Below are 17,142 nucleotides of genomic sequence, written 5' to 3'. Positions count from 1 at the left end.
ATTTTTTTTGTATTAATTTTTATTTTTGGTAATAATTTTTGTTTTGCAATAATATTTTTTTACTAATTTTTTTTTTTTTTTTTACTAATTTTTTTTGTATTAATTTTTATTTTTGGTAATAATTTTTTTTTGTAATAAAATTTTTTTACTAATTTTTTTTTTGTACTAATTTTTTTTGTATTCATTTTTATTTTTGGTAATAATTGTTTTTGTAATAATATTTTTTTACTAATTTTTTTTTTTGTACTAATTTTTTTGTATTAATTTTTATTTTTGGTAATAATTTTTTTTTTTGTAATAATATTTTTTTACTAATTTTTTTTTTGTACTCATTTTTTTGTATTAATTTTTATTTTTGGTAATAATTTTTTTTTTTGTAATAATATTTTTTTACTAATTTTTTTTTTGTACTAATTTTTTTGTATTAATTTTTATTTTTGGTAATAATTTTTTTTTTTGTAATAATATTTTTTTACTAATTTTTTTTTTTTTTACTAATTTTTTTTGTATTAATTTTTATTTTTGGTAATAATTTTTTTTTTTGTAATAATATTTTTTTACTAATTTTTTTTTTGTACTAATTTTTTTGTATTAATTTTTATTTTTGGTAATAATTTTTTTTTTTGTAATAATATTTTTTTACTAATTTTTTTTTTGTACTAATTTTTTTGTATTAATTTTTATTTTTGGTAATAATTTTTTTTTTTGTAATAATATTTTTTTACTAATTTTTTTTTTGTACTCATTTTTTTGTATTAATTTTTATTTTTGGTAATAATTTTTTTTTTTGTAATAATATTTTTTTACTAATTTTTTTTTTTTTTACTAATTTTTTTTGTATTAATTTTTATTTTTGGTAATAATTTTTTTTTTTGTAATAATATTTTTTTACTAATTTTTTTTTTGTACTAATTTTTTTGTATTAATTTTTATTTTTGGTAATAATTTTTTTTTTTGTAATAATATTTTTTTACTAATTTTTTTTTGTACTAATTTTTTTGTATTAATTTTTATTTTTGGTAATAATTTTTTTTTTTGTAATAATATTTTTTTACTAATTTTTTTTTTTTTTACTAATTTTTTTTGTATTAATTTTTATTTTTGGTAATAATTTTTTTTTTTGTAATAATATTTTTTTACTAATTTTTTTTTTGTACTAATTTTTTTGTATTAATTTTTATTTTTGGTAATAATTTTTTTTTTTGTAATAATATTTTTTTACTAATTTTTTTTTTGTACTAATTTTTTTGTATTAATTTTTATTTTTGGTAATAATTTTTTTTTTTGTAATAATATTTTTTTACTAATTTTTTTTTTTTTTACTAATTTTTTTTGTATTAATTTTTATTTTTGGTAATAATTTTTTTTTTTGTAATAATATTTTTTTACTAATTTTTTTTTTGTACTAATTTTTTTGTATTAATTTTTATTTTTGGTAATAATTTTTTTTTTTGTAATAATATTTTTTTACTAATTTTTTTTTTGTACTAATTTTTTTGTATTAATTTTTATTTTTGGTAATAATTTTTTTTGTAATAATATTTTTTTACTAATTTTTTTTTTTTTTACTAATTTTTTTTGTACTAATTTTGGTTTTTTATATTAATATTTTTTTGGTAATTTTTTTTTGTAATTTTAGTATTTTTTTTGTTACTAATTTTTTGTACTAATTTTTTTATTAAATTTTTTTGTATTATTTTTTTTTTACTAATTATTTTGTACTAATTTTTTATAATAATTGTTTTTACTAATTTTATTCAGTGGGCAGGTATGAGAAAGCACACTTCCGTTTCGCATACTGAGCTGTTTTTTTTTTTTTTGTACTATCACCTTTCACAGCCCATATTACAGTGGATAGAAGCATTGAATCTCTACGGTTCCAAGTGAGAATTGTCTGAAGATAGCAGTTTTAATCCTACACAAAGCCGACCAGAGGATTAGTTGGCCAAAACGTGGTGAGACGACAACAACTATGGAAGGCAGTAATTACTGAGGATACAGTTAAGGGACTCAGCTTTCCTATCCCATCGCAGTTAACTACCTGAAGAAGGCCAGGTGAATAGTTGGCCGAAACGTGGTGAGACAACAACATTTATGAAGATGAGGATAACAGTTTGCAAATAAATAAATAAACATCGCCAAGGATTCCAATAAAAAATTAATAAATAACTTAACTGTTTTTTTTTTCAATTTCATATCATAGCGAGGAAAAAAAAATGAATAAAATTCTGAGGATGGAGTTTATCTCCGAAATATTAATTTTAAACGAATATTTGTTTAATTTCATAATATTGTGTTGTAATTTGACTTATAAACTTATTTTATACATATTTTATTTTAACGATTAACGATTAACCACGATGGGATAGAAATGCTGAGTCTCTTAACTGTATCCTCAGTAATTACTGCCTTCCATAGTTGTTGTCGTCTCACAACTAATCCTCTGGTCGGCTTTGGTTAACCGTGACGGGATAGGAAAGCTGAGTCCCTTAACTGTATCCTCAGTAATTACTGCTCTCCATAGTTGTTGTCGTCTCACCACGTTTTGGCCAACTAATCCTCTGGCCTGCTTTGGGTAGGATTAAAACTGCTATTTTCAGACAATTCTCATCTGGAACCATAGAGATTCAATGCTTCTATCCACTGTAATATTGGCCCTGAAAGGCGATAGTACAAAAAAAAACAAAACAGCTCAGTATGTGAAACGGAAGTGTGCTTTAACATACCTGCCCACTGAATAAAATTAGTAAAAACAATTATTATAAAAAATTAATAAAAAATTAGTACAAAATAATAATAAAAAAAAATAATACAAAAAAATTTAATAAAAAAATTAGTACAAAAAATTAGTAACAAAAAAAAATACTAAAATTACAATTGTTGTTATTTCACCACGTTTTTGCCAACTAATCCTCTGGCCTGCTTTGGGTAGGATTGAAACCGCTATCTTCAGACAATTCTCATCTGGAACCATAGAGATTCAACGCTTCTATCCACTGTAATATGGGCCCTGAAAGGCGATCAAGGTTGGATGTTTTGGTTTTATAAATCAAAGTTTTCGTTCTTATGTGGTCTTCCGTCTATGAAGATGAGGATAACAATCCACAAATAAATAATTTCTAATTTCATATCATAGCAAGGAAAAAAAAAATGAATAAAATTCTGAGGATGGAGTCTATCTCCAAAATATTAATTTTAAACAAATATTTGTTACTTTCATAATATTGTGTTATAATTTGACTCAAACGTATTTTATAAATATTTTATTTTAACGATTAACGATTAACCACGATGGGATAGAAATGCTGAGTCTCATCTTCATATTTGTTTTACTATTCCCTGGCCAACTATTCCTCTGGTGTCACGGTTAACCATCTGACAAAGGCTTGAGGAATAGTTGGTTGAAATATTGTGACGATGAAGATAACAATCCACAAATAAATAAATCATTTCTAATTTCAATAGCAAAGAAAAAAAGTAAAAAAAAAAAAAAATGCATAAAATTCTGAGGATGGAGTGTATTTCCGAAATATTAATTTTAAACAAATATTTGTTTACTTTCATAATATTGCGTTGTAATTTGACTTATAAAACATATTTTATAAATATTTTATTTTAACGATTAATGATTAACGATGATGGGATAGAAATGCTGAGTCTCTTAATTGTATCCTCAGTAATTACTGCCTTCCATAGTTGTTGTCGTCTCACCACGTTTTGGCCAACTAATCCTCTGTTCGGCTTTGTGTAGGATTAAAACTGCTATCTTCAGACAATTCTCATCTGGAACCATAGAGATTCAATGCTTCTATCTACTGTAATATGGGCCCTGAAAGGCGATCAAGGTTGGATGTTTTAGTCTTATAAATCAAAGTTTTCGTTCTTATGTGGTCTATGAAGATGAGGATAATAATCCACAAACAAATAAATAATTTCTAATTTTATATCATAGCAAAAAAAAAGGCATAAAATTCTGAGGATGGAGTATATTTCTGAAATATTTTATACATATTTTATTTTAACGATTAATGATTAACGATGATGGGATAGAAATGCTGAGTCTTTTAACTGTATCCTCAGTAATTACTCCCTTCCATAGTAGTTGTTATTTCACCTTTCAAATAACCCTTATCCCTGAGTGACTTCCGGGCCTTGATAAGTGGTGACCACCGTGTAAAAAAAACAAAAAAAAAACACGTTTTGGCCAACTAATTTTCTGGCCTGCTTTGGGTAGGATTGAAACCGCTATCTTCAGACAATGGTCACCTGGAACCATAGAGATTCAATGTCTCTATCCACTGCGTCACGGGACCCAAAACGTTGTATAAACAACAACTATGAAGATGAGGATAACAGTCCGCAAATAAATAAATCAATAAATATACAAATTACTCATTACCCAATAATTAAAAAAAGATATACAATTCGGTACGGACTCAACTATGAAAGACCTAATAAGAACAAAAACTTGGATTTATAACACCAAAAAAATCCAACCTTGATCGCCTTTTGGGGCCCCGTGGTGCAGTGGATAGAGGCGTTCAATCTCTATGGTTCCGGATAAGTATTGTCTGAACAGGGATCGATGGAAAAATTTATCTTTAGTTGACGTTTGATAACTAAATATTTTCGTTTACTAGCCAAATAGAAAAGTTACTAGCCAAACCTACATGATTTTTAGAATATGACATCTTCGTTCTGTGACGATTATATACATCATAAAGTTTTTTCTGTATATTTTTAAATAATTGTAATTCTAAATATACAAATTTACTTATTTCAAAGGATTCCAATAAAAAAAATTAATAAGAATTCATATTATTTTCATTCTTCAGACTATTGTTGTCATCTTGTTATTTTCACGACGTTTCGTTGTATTGTGTTGAACTCGGGAATATTTCTGCTGAACTCGGGAATCTGCATGGAATTTTGAATGGAACCCTTTATTGAATCCAAAAGGGTAATATACTCCGTCAGCCATGATTGGGTAGAGATTCTAAGTAATTTTCAATTGTATGCTGAGTACAACCCACACTGAGGATTGAACCTTTAACCTCAAGGAGAGTGTAACTTTACAACTGAAATTTACCATTTCTATGCCAGTCCTGGAATAATAAATATATATCCATCATGCCACGGATAATAATAAGAACTAGCAGAACCCGTGGAAATTCCACGGTAGTTGAAAATTTTTAAAAACATAAATGAAATGAATAAAAAACAAAATAAAACAACTAAAAACGAATTTAAAACAATTTTTTTTTTTTAGGAAATTCTTTTTTTTTAACCTTTCAAAGCTAAAAAGAATTGATTTAAAATATCAACATTTTTTTTCAATGAAAATTCCACATGCAATTTTATTCATTTTTTTCCCCCTTGCTATGATATGAAATTAGAAAATACACTCATCTGGAATCATAGAGATTCAATGCTTCTATCTACTGTAATATGGGCCCTGAATATTTTGGAGATAGACTCCATCCTCAGAATTTTATTTTTTTTTCCTTGTTATGATTTGAAATTAAAAATTATTTATTTGTGGATTGTTAACCTCATCTTCATAGATGGAAGACTGTAACCTCTCTACTGATGAAGCTCGGCTAGGACCCCTTTTTGTCTGGAACTCGGCTCGGATTGTCTGGTCCTTCTCTGAGGGTTATTACATTAAATCCAGTATGCTGAAAGCGAATATCGAAGCCGCAGGCAGAAAGAAAAACAGACACGTGAAACTCTATTCTACGAGGATTAATTCATGAAATTATGTACAAATGTTTTTACAAATATCGTTCAGTTCTTAGTAAGATTTTCAAAGTCTCAAATCTTCCTCACAGACAGCGTTAGACGAGTGGAGGAGGGGGGGTCGTGTCTTCAGGGAACGGCGGTCTCCACACGATCAGTACTCCCCGAAATCAAAAAGTAATCTGACTAATTTTTGAGCGCATCGACCTGATGTGGATGGGGTGGAAAGTTTCCCCAACAAATCAAATCACGCTAAACCCCAGACTGCGATTTTTTTTTCAACTAAAATTTAACACAATACATTTTTTTGGGGGGGGTTTCTTTCTGAATAAATTTTTATATAAATTAATGAAGCAACAAATGTCAATTCACTTGCATATGTTTTTTAATTTTAAAAAGAAACTATAAATAATAATAAAAAACAGTCTCCTCTAAACATGACTTTTTTTTATTATAAATTTGAAACCATAAACAGACAGCCATGTTTTATTTTTTTTATTTTTGGAGAGGAAATGATTTTAATGATTTTAAACTGATAAAGAGCGACTGTAAAGGGAGGTAATTCGTTCTCATTAATGAATGTTTGTGATGATGATGTTTTTTGTGACACTGCACATATGGACAAGTTAGTCAATAATTAGATACTATACATAATTACACCTTTTATGCCAGTCCTGAAATAATATATATATATATATATATATAATGAAACCTTTTACATCAATCCTGGCTGATGGAATGAGAACAATCTACTCTTGTGGATAAATTAAAAAGTGGTTTGAGCTTATATTAGTTGAAATGTAAAAATAACAACCAAATGCTTTATCTGATAGGTGACGAGTCAGGCCAAGATCAAAGTGTAGTATCTGTTCTGATGCTTCACTACACTTTTTTGGTCTTGGTTAATGGAGGAGAAATCCTTCAGGACTGATACGTTTTTTTTTATTTTTGTTACTATTCAGAGTGCTCCTTTTTGGGAAGCTTATTTCCCCCTATATTAAAACCCGACTTTAATGAAACTTGTTGAGCTTTATAAGTCTCCTCTTATAGAATTGAACTTACTCTCTTCTTCTAACTCACTAAGCTATATATATATATATATATATATATATATATATATATATGAATAATGTTTATCGATCTCAGATAACCCGATATTAGAATCAAAGGAATATTATGTCTTCTTGTATTAACGCTAACTTTATAAACGTCATAAACGGAAACGATTAAAAATAAATCTATGAATGAACGAATAAAATCTGTCTAACTCTGCCCTCGTGGGGAGGCAAGTAAACAAAATAAGAACATTTCTTTAAAAATAAAAATAATAATTTTTTCTCTTGCTTTTTTTTTTTTTTTCGTTTCAGAATTACATTTTTTTTTGCGAAGAATATGAAAACTACATTGTCTCCAACAGCGAGAGTCGAGTCATATTTTATCATTGGGTAAGTGTTGCAATGTATTATACTCCTCAGCAGCTTATAATGCTGAAACTTCTGTCGATCCATTAGATATCTCACTACTGATGCAATTCTCTATCTGTATAAAAGCCAAGTACGTCCAAGGATGGAGTACTGCTGCCACATCTGGGCAGGAGCTGCTAAAAACAGCCTATCCTGCCTTGACAGAGTACAAAATAGACTTTGTGGCTTAGTGGGGGATGCCCTTTTCTCTACCCTGCAACCTCTCTCCCACAGAAGAGACGTTGCGAGCCTATCCTTGTTTTATCGTTATTTCCATGGCAAGTGCTCGTCTGACTCTTGTCTTGGGGAGGTTCCATGTTTTGACAAGCTTCTGGGCTTTACCTTTACTCCTGATCTTAAATGGAACACGTACATCAAATCTGTTGCCAAGGCCACTGGAAAAATGGTCAGATCCTTCTATCGATCGAGTAGATATCTCACTGCTGATGCAATTCTCTACCTATATAAGAGCTGGGTATGTCCAAGGATGGAATACTGTTGCCACATCTGGGCAGGAGCTGCTAGAAAGACATTATTCTGCCTTGACAGAGTTCAAAATAGACTTTATAGCCTCGTAGGGGACCCCCTTTTCTCTTCCCTGCAACCTCTTTCTCACAGAAGAAATGTTGCGAGTTTGTCTCTACTTTATCGTTATTTTCTTGGAAAGTGCTCGGCTGAGCTCCAATCTATGGTCTCCCCATCCCCAAACTTTCACGAGAAACACTCGTCTAGCTGAAAACACTATCAATAATTTTCCCCACTCTTTATCTGTGCCTAAACCTAAACGTAGATTCCATGAACAAAGCTTCTTTCTTAGAACTGCAAACCTGTGAAGCTGTCTTCCATTTGTCTGCTTTCCAGCTGACTACAATATGGTTGTCTTCAAGTCTAACGTAAACAAGTTTTTGATGAGCCGTTTCATATGAGTTAATAAATTTACCGAATCTCCATTACTAACGATTACTATATTGTCCAATTGACTACTGTACACTCTTAGCCCTTACCCTCGAGTGGTCTCTGGGCCTTGATAAGTGGTGATGCCTATGTAAAAAAAATGTACATCAAATCTGTTGCCAAGGCTGCTGGAAAAATGGTGGGATCCAGTAGATATCTAATATAGATATATAATGATTATTATATTGTCCAATTTCTACTGTACACTCTTTAACCCTCATCCTCCAGTGGCGCCTGGGCCTTGATAAGTGGTGATGCCTATGTAAAAAGAAAAAACAAAACAAATACTAGCTACATAAAACATCACCTGTTAAACTATACAAGTTCTATAATAGAATACCCGCCCCAGAAAAGATTGGAAAACATAAAAATGCTTGTGAAAATTTTTTGTTCATTCAAGATTCCTCCACGATGCGATAAGTCACTTCGTTATGTGCACGTAAGAAAAACACTACTGAAGGTGGTGAAATGCCGTAAAATAGTCCCAGGGTCCAGGAGTTCATACCATGCAAACAGTAAATTTGCGATGGGTTTGATTATCAGATTCGTTGTCAGCGACCTCGAATATCTCTAAAAACACAAATTAGGGGTTCTGTTGTAGTCTAAGGTAACATTTACCAAATATTTTTACGTGCATAAAATATTTAAAATAATATATATATATATATATATATATATATATATATATATATATGAGCAAACAGTTAATAAAATATGTAAAACACTTTGAAATTAGTTAAAAACATATTTAATCTGAAAAGGAAACACTAGATAAATGGATAGTCCTTAATCCACAGAGTTTCGAAGAAATACTTTCCTTCTCATCAGAGGGTAGGAAATAGCAAAATGCGGGATTGGATTTTGCATGCAGAAGTATTTGATGAAACAAGTAAGTCAAAGATCTTACTTGAAAACAAAATAAGTTAAGCAGAGGGAATATGGTGAAGAAAAAGGTGATTACACGTGAATGGATAGTCTGGTGGAAGATAAAAAATCCAGTGACGGTAAAATCCAAATGTATAATTTCAAGAAAGTTAAAAGTTTATTTTATATATATATATATATATATATATATATATATATATATATATATATATATATATATATATATATATATATATATATATATATATATATATATATGGACAAATGATTAATAAAACATGTTAAAAAACATCTTAAAAAAGACTTAAAAACATATTTAATTTTAAAAAGGAAGCACACACATATATATATAAAATAAAATAAAATAAAAATTACAATTAAATTTACCAAAATGATCCAAGATGGTAAAATTAAAGTATATTATAAATATTAAAGAATTAATATTTATAAAATTATCTCAGCCAGATGTAAAACCAAATAGGAAATAGAGCTTATAATATGAGCAAACAGTTAATAAAATATGTTAAAAACACTTTGAAATGAGTTAAAAACATATTTAATCTGAAAAGGAAACACGAGATAAGTGGATAGTCCTTAATCCGCGGAGTTTCGAAGAAATATTCTCCTTCTCATCAGAGGGCAGGAATTAGCAAAATGCGAGATCGGATTTTGCATGTAAATTTATATAAACACAAGATAAGTGGATAGTCTAAATATAATATATATATATATGAATGTAAATATAATATATATATAAATGTAATATATATATATATATAAATATAATATATATATAAATGTAATATATATATATATAAATATAATATATATATATATATATATATATATATATATGAACAAATGATTAATAAAATATGTTAAAAGACATCTTGAAAAAGAGTTAAAAACGCAAGATAAGTGGATAGTCCTATCCACTTATCTTGTGTTTCCTTTTTTAAAATTAAATGTTTTTAACTCTTTTTCAAGATGTCTTTTAACATATTTTATTAATCATTTGTTCATATATATATATATATATATATATATATATATATATATATATATATATATATATATTTACATGCAAAATCCGATCCCGCATTTTGCTAATTCCTGCCCTCTGATGAGAAGGAGAGTATTTCTTCGAAACTCCGCGGATTAAGGACTATCCACTTATCTTGTGCTTCCTTTTTTAAAATTAAATATGTTTTTAACTCTTTTTCAAAAAATGTCTTTTAACATATTTTATTAATCATTTGTTCATATTATAAGCTCTATTTACTTTTCGGTTTTATTGAGCTTTTTACATCTGGCTGAGTTTATTTTACTTGTAAATATTAACTCTTTAATATTTATAATATATTTTAAGTTTACCATTTTGATTACCTTAGTAAACTTATTGTAACTTTTATTTTATATATATATATATATATATATATATATATATATATATATATATATATATATATATATATATAATAGCTCCAATAATTACTGTTGAGCTTGGCATTATCCGAATAAGTCTCCTTTTGTGGAACTGATCTCTCTCTTTTCCTTTTACATTAAGCTATATATATATATATATATATATATATATATATATATATATATATATATATATATATATATACGAGCAAACAGTTAATAAAACATCTTGAAAAAGACTTAAAAACATATTTAATTTTAAAAAGGGAGCACACGATAAGTGGATAGTCCTTAATCTGCGGAGTTTCGAAGAAATATTCTCGTTCTCATCAGAGGGCAGGAATTAGCAAAATGCGGGATCGGATTTTGCATGTAAAAAAAAAAAAAAAAAATATATATATATATATATATATATATATATATATATATATATATATATATATATATATATATATATATAAATAAAATGTTGTATATACCTGGCATAGCCCAGGAGTCATTATTGTCCATTTTGCTTAAATTTTTAAATTGGAAAATTAATAATGCTCAAGTTATAAAGAAAAGCAAAAAACTCAAAACAAATAAATAAATAAATACCTTTTGGAGAATTCATTCATTTATTTATTTATTTTCGATTTTTAATTATTTTGCAAAAAAAAATTTCTTGTGGGATTTTTTTTCTTTTGCAGAAAGAAGACACGATTAATTATTTTGCGCCACCACTTACAGACAAAGATTTCCACACTCAAATCGGAAAGTACAGTCAATCAATAATTATTTCAGACCCCAGACATGCTTTAACAGCTACGTTAGTGGGGAACCTTGTGGTCTGGGACACAAGCATAACCTCGTTAGGAAAAGGTAAGGAAACACACACACAAACACACACACACGCACACACACACAAACACACACACACAAACACATACACACACACACAAACACATACACACACACACAAACACACACACACATGCAAACACACACACACACAAACACACACACAAGCACACACATACACAAACACACACACAGACACAAATGCACACACACACACAAGCACGCACACACAAGCACTCACACAAACACACAAACACACACAAACTAACACACACACAAATACACACACACACAAACACACACATAAACACACAAACACACACACACACACAAACACACACACAAACACACACACGCACACACAAACACACACACACATTCACTGTCTTCTTTGCATGTGTAAGAATGAGAGTCCTACACATAACCCTTAACCATAGACCTAACCCTAATCTTAAACTCTTACTCTAACCTTAAACCCCAACTCTAACCTTAAACCCCTTACCCTAACCCAAAACCCCTAACAGTACAGTCAAGCGATAATTATTTCAGACCACAGACATGCTTTAACAGCTACATTAGTGGGAAACTTTGTAGTTTGGGATCCTAACCCTAAGCTCCTAACCATAACCTTAAACCTCTAATCATAACCCTAAACCCGCTCCAGAAGATATCTCACTGCTGATGCAATTCTCTATCTGTATAAAAGCCAAGTACGTCCAAGGATGGAGTACTGCTGCCACATCTGGGCAGGAGCTGCTAAAAACAGCCTATCCTGCCTTGACAGAGTACAAACTAGACTTCGTGGTTTAGTGGGGATGCCCTTTTCTCTTCCCTGCAACCTCTCTCCCACAGAAGAGACGTTGCGAGCCTATCCTTGTTTTATCGTTATTTCCATGGCAGGTTCTCGTCTGAGCCCCAATCCCTCGCCAATCTTTCATGAGAAACACCCGTCTGACTGAAACTACTGTCAACAATTTTCCTCACTCTTTATCTGTGCCTAAATCCAAACTTAGATTCCATGAACAAATCTTCTTTCTTAGAACTGCATGCCAGTGGAACTCTCTGCCGCTTGCCTGTTTCCCACCTGACTACAACTTGGACGTCTTCAAGTCCAACATAAACAAACTCCTTACAAACCGCCCCCTTAAGTAAGACACTCTATCTAAACTGCCAATACTAATGATTACTACAATACTATCTCATTGATTACTGTACACGCAATAACCCTTATCCCTGAGTGGCCTTCGGGCCTTGATAAGTGGTGACCCCCATGTAAAAAAAACCCCCCAAAAAACCTAATCCTAAACTCTTAACCCTAACCTTAAACCCCTAACCATAACCTTAAACCCCTAACCCTAACGTGAAAGACTTAACCTTAACCAAACACTCCCTAATCATAACCTTAAATCCCTAATCTTAACCCTAAACCTCTAATCCTAACCCTAATCCCCTAACCATAACCTTAAATCCTTAACCATAACTCTATACTCCTAACTCTAAGTCTAAACTCCTAATTCAAACCCTAAACCTCTAACCATAAACTTAAACCCCTAACCCTAATCCTACACTACTAACCCTAACCTTAAACCCCTAACCATAAATTTAAACCGCTAACCTTAACTTGAAACACCTAATCATAACCTTAAACCCCTAATCCTAATCCTAAACCCCTCACCTAACCCTAACCCTAACCTAAAACCTAACCCCAACCCTACCCTAATCTTAACCCTAACCTAAACCCAAACCTAAACCCCTAACCCTAACCTGAACCCTAAACCTCTAACCCTGACTATACTCTCAACTATAACCCTGAACCCCTAACCTCCCTACAAATAAGACCTTATACTCTAAACTCCAGAACGTTCCTGACTTCTCTTGTTGGCATTTGTCTCTCAGAAACAATGGAGTTCTGCAAAATAAGAAAATTGTAGCATCTGCTCTAGCTGTGCAAGCCTATCCTGAATCAGATGTAGGTGGTGTCTGGTTGATAGAGCTCTGTTGCAACTCGCGACCATCTGTGCTTTTGCGATAATATTGTCAGAAAAAGGGTTGCTTTGAAACCTGATTTTTATAAAAAAGAAAAAAAACTTGCAATTTAATTAAGAACTAGCTAGCAGGCCGGCGTTGCCCGGTCGTACAATACGCTTAAACATGATATTTTAATTTATGCAGATTCATATGTATTATTATAGAATCAATCCTCTATTGATTATTATATACTAGCAGGACCTGTTAACCGGCGTTGCCCGGTCATACAATACACTTAAACATGATATTTTAATTCATGCAGATTCACATGTATTATTATAGAATCAATCCTCTATTGATTATTATATACTAGCAGGACCTGTTAACCGGCGTTGCCCGGTCATACAATACACTTAAACATGATATTTTAATTCATGCAGATTCATATGTATTATTATAGAATCAATCCTCTATTGATTATTATATACTAGCAGGACCTGTTAACCGGCGTTGCTCGGTCATACAATACACTTAAACATGATATTTTAATTCATGCAGATTCACATGTATTATTATAGAATCAATCCTCTATTAATTATTATATACTGGCAGGACCTGTTAACCGGCGTTGCCCGGTCATACAATACACTTAAACATGATATTTTAATTCATGCAGATTCATATGTATTATTATAGAATCAATCCTCTATTGATTATTATATACTAGCAGGACCTGTTAACCGGCGTTGCCCGGTCATACAATACACTTAAACATGATATTTTAATTCATGCAGATTCATATGTATTATTATAGAATCAATCCTCTATTGATTATTATATATTACGAGGAATGATTTGTCTGGTGGACTAATTCGCAAAAAAAAAAAAAAAATAAAAAAACAATAATAATAATGCCGTTTATCAAATTCTATCTGTGTTTGTTTACAATATCACGTCAGCTGATATTTTGACTTGATGATGAATGCCCTGGAAAAGTCACTTCTGATTAATGTTTGATTTTAAAATATGCAAATGAAGAATTAATTTCAGCGATTAAAATTTTTTAATTTTTATCGGAAATTGAACTCATTAACAAGAAAAAATTAAAATTGAATGCTATCTCTTCTTTAATGATAAATCGAACTCGTTAATAACACTGAGCTATACCGCCAGATTATGATGAATCTGTTTTTCTTAAGAAAAAATGATTTGTTGAAATTTTATTATTTCCCTTAGCCGGTGTAATGTAAAATATTCCCCTGTAAAAATTCTTCTTTTTTTTATCTATGAGAGAGAAAAGCTATTTTTACAATTGGATTGTTTTGATTTTTCGATACATATTTGGATGAATTTCTGTACAAAACATATCTAAGAACACTGCCAGACATATAAATCAGTTTTGTATGAAATTTGCAAAAGATAAGCTTATATCAGATGAAAAAAAAACAGACTAGCTATCTTCGTACCTGGCACGGGTCATCTATGATGGCGGATATATCCTGGACTTTGGAGCACACATATATTTGCTATACTTGTGGGTTATTGCTGGTGAGCAATCAAGATATAATTTAATCTATCTATTATATATATAAAAGTGAACGTGTCTGTGTGTGTGTCTGTGTACATTTTCCAACGCAATAACTCTGTCAATTTTCAGTCTACAAACTCGAAATTTGATATTAAGATTAGGGAAAATCTTTGTAATCCGTTTTCGGCCAGAAATTCGGCTGTTAAGGGGTCAAAGTTCAACGATTTGGCCTTTTAGAACTCTACCAAACTCCTCCACCAATTTTAATTTGTTAAGGGGTCATAATAGGAATCAAAGTTAAAAAAAATTTGACCTTTGCGGTCGCTATCAAATTACTCAGACAGTTTCTGGTCTAAACATTTTAAACTTACATGAAGGGTATTCAGAGATAGGGCAAGCTTTTTAATCGGTTTGGGTCGAAAATTTGAGCTACCAATATATAAATGTATGTATGTATGTATGTTTGCATGTTTGTCTAAAACTTTCGACAGAGGCGATGGATTTTCACAGGATCAGTATCGTTTTGAAGCTCGACCTTTCAGATGACAAATACCGAAAAATTGGCTAAAAACATTAATTTCTTCACCCTCAACTGGGCACTTTTCTACAGGGAAGGGCCGCTTTTTTCGCCGATATTTTCGAAAGGCATCCCCTCTTTTCGATTGTCTAGCCTTAATTTAAACCTACGTCACTTCCGATTTGGCGGTGGTCGTAACAGCATAGACGTCACGTTTTTTTCCCATTCTTTTCCTCCTTCGTAGTACTGGTTTGAGCCTGCCTTCCTACTACCACTTTTTTGTTTTTTTGCTCAACCCACACCTGGGCAACGCTGGGCAACCATGCTTTTTTTTTTTTTTTTTTACAAAGTGATCACCACTTATCAAGGCCCGGAAGCCACTCAGGGATAAGGGTTATTGCAAGTACATTACATTAGTGTGGAGATTTGATGAAGTGTTTACTTAAGGGGGCGGTTCATTAGGAATTTGTTAACGTTGGACTTGAACACATCCAAGTTGTAGTCCGGTGGGAAGCAGGCAGACAGAACAGAGTTCCACAGGCGTGCAGTTCTAAGAAAGAAGCTTTGTTCATGGAATCTGCGTTTTGATTTAGGCACAGATATAGAGTGGGGGAAAATTTTCACAGTGGATTCAGCTGGACGGGTGTTTTTCGTGAAAGATTGGTGAGGGGGGACCAGAAATTGGAGTTCAGACGAGCACCTGCCATGGAAATAACGATAAAACAAGGATAGGCTCGCAACGTCTCTTCTGTGGGAGAGAGATTGCAGGATAGAGAAAAGGGCATCCCCCACTAAGCCACAAAGTCTATTTTGTACTCTGTCAAGGCAGGATAGGCTGTTTTTAGCAGCTCCTGCCCAGATATGGCAACAGTATTCCATCCTTGGACGTACTTGGCTTTTATATAGATAGAGAATTGCATCAGTAGTGAGATATCTTCTGGAGCGGTAGAAGGATCCTACCATCTTTCCAGCGACCTTGGCAACAGACTTGATGTACGTGTTCCATTTCAGATTTTTACTTCAGATTATACTTGTACTCATTCGAGTACAAGGCGAGTTAGGTATAAAGCCTCCAGAAGGAGTCTTTCTCTTTGTGTCAAACTTGTGCCACAAGCTAATACTTACACAATTATGTCAAATACATACTGACTCCTCATTTTATGGGTTTTTTTTTTTTGGTTTTTTTTTACATAGGTGTCACCACATATCAAGGCCGATAGGCCACTCAAGGATAAGGGTTAAAGAGTGTAGAGTAGTCAAAAGGACAATATAGTAATCGATAGTAATGGAAGTTCGGTAAATTTGTTAACTTAAGTTGAACGGCTCATCAGAAACTTGTTCACGTTGGACTTGAAGACAACCATATTATAGACAGCTGGAAAGCAGGAAAACGGAAGACAATTCCACAGGCGTGCAGTTCTAAGAAAGAAGCTTTGATCATGGAGTCTATGTTTAGGTTTAGGCACAGATAAAGAGTGGGGAAAATTATTGATAATGTTTTCAGCTAGTCTAGTGTTTCTTGTGAAAGTTTTGTGAGGGGGGACCATAGATTGAAGCTCAGTCAAACACTTTCCATGAAAATAACGATAAAGCAGAGACAAACTCGCAACATGTCTTTTGTGAGATAGAGGTTGCAGGGAAGAGAAAAGGACATCTCCCACCAGGCCACGAAGTCTATTTTGAACCCTATCAAGGCAGGACAAGTCCTTTCTAGCAGCTCCTGCCCATATATAGCAACAGTATTCCATCCTTGGACGTATCTGGCTCTTATATAGATAGAGAATAGCATCAGCAGTGAGATATCTACTCGATCGATAGAAGGA

The 17,142-nt window shown here is 31.3% G+C and overlaps 1 protein-coding gene across 1 annotated transcript in view; it reads left to right on the top strand.

Annotated features, from left to right (window-relative positions):
• LOC145270880 (cilia- and flagella-associated protein 251-like) overlaps nt 1–17,142 on the top strand; it is a 185,684-nt gene that overhangs the window by 43,354 nt on the left and 125,188 nt on the right. Inside the window, exons 6-7 of the mRNA XM_080126434.1 lie at nt 7,107–7,184; nt 11,156–11,327. Of these exons, the coding sequence (XP_079982560.1) occupies nt 7,107–7,184; nt 11,156–11,327 (250 nt within the window). The remainder of the gene's footprint in view (nt 1–7,106; nt 7,185–11,155; nt 11,328–17,142) is intronic.

Source organism: Euprymna scolopes, chromosome 46 (genome assembly GCF_053919585.1).
Source record: "Euprymna scolopes isolate OS-2025 chromosome 46, ASM5391958v1, whole genome shotgun sequence".
Classification (NCBI taxonomy): Eukaryota; Metazoa; Mollusca; class Cephalopoda; order Sepiida; family Sepiolidae; genus Euprymna; species Euprymna scolopes.
The sequence above is the reverse complement of the archived record's forward strand: the minus strand, read 5'-3'. Positions and strand labels throughout refer to the sequence as shown.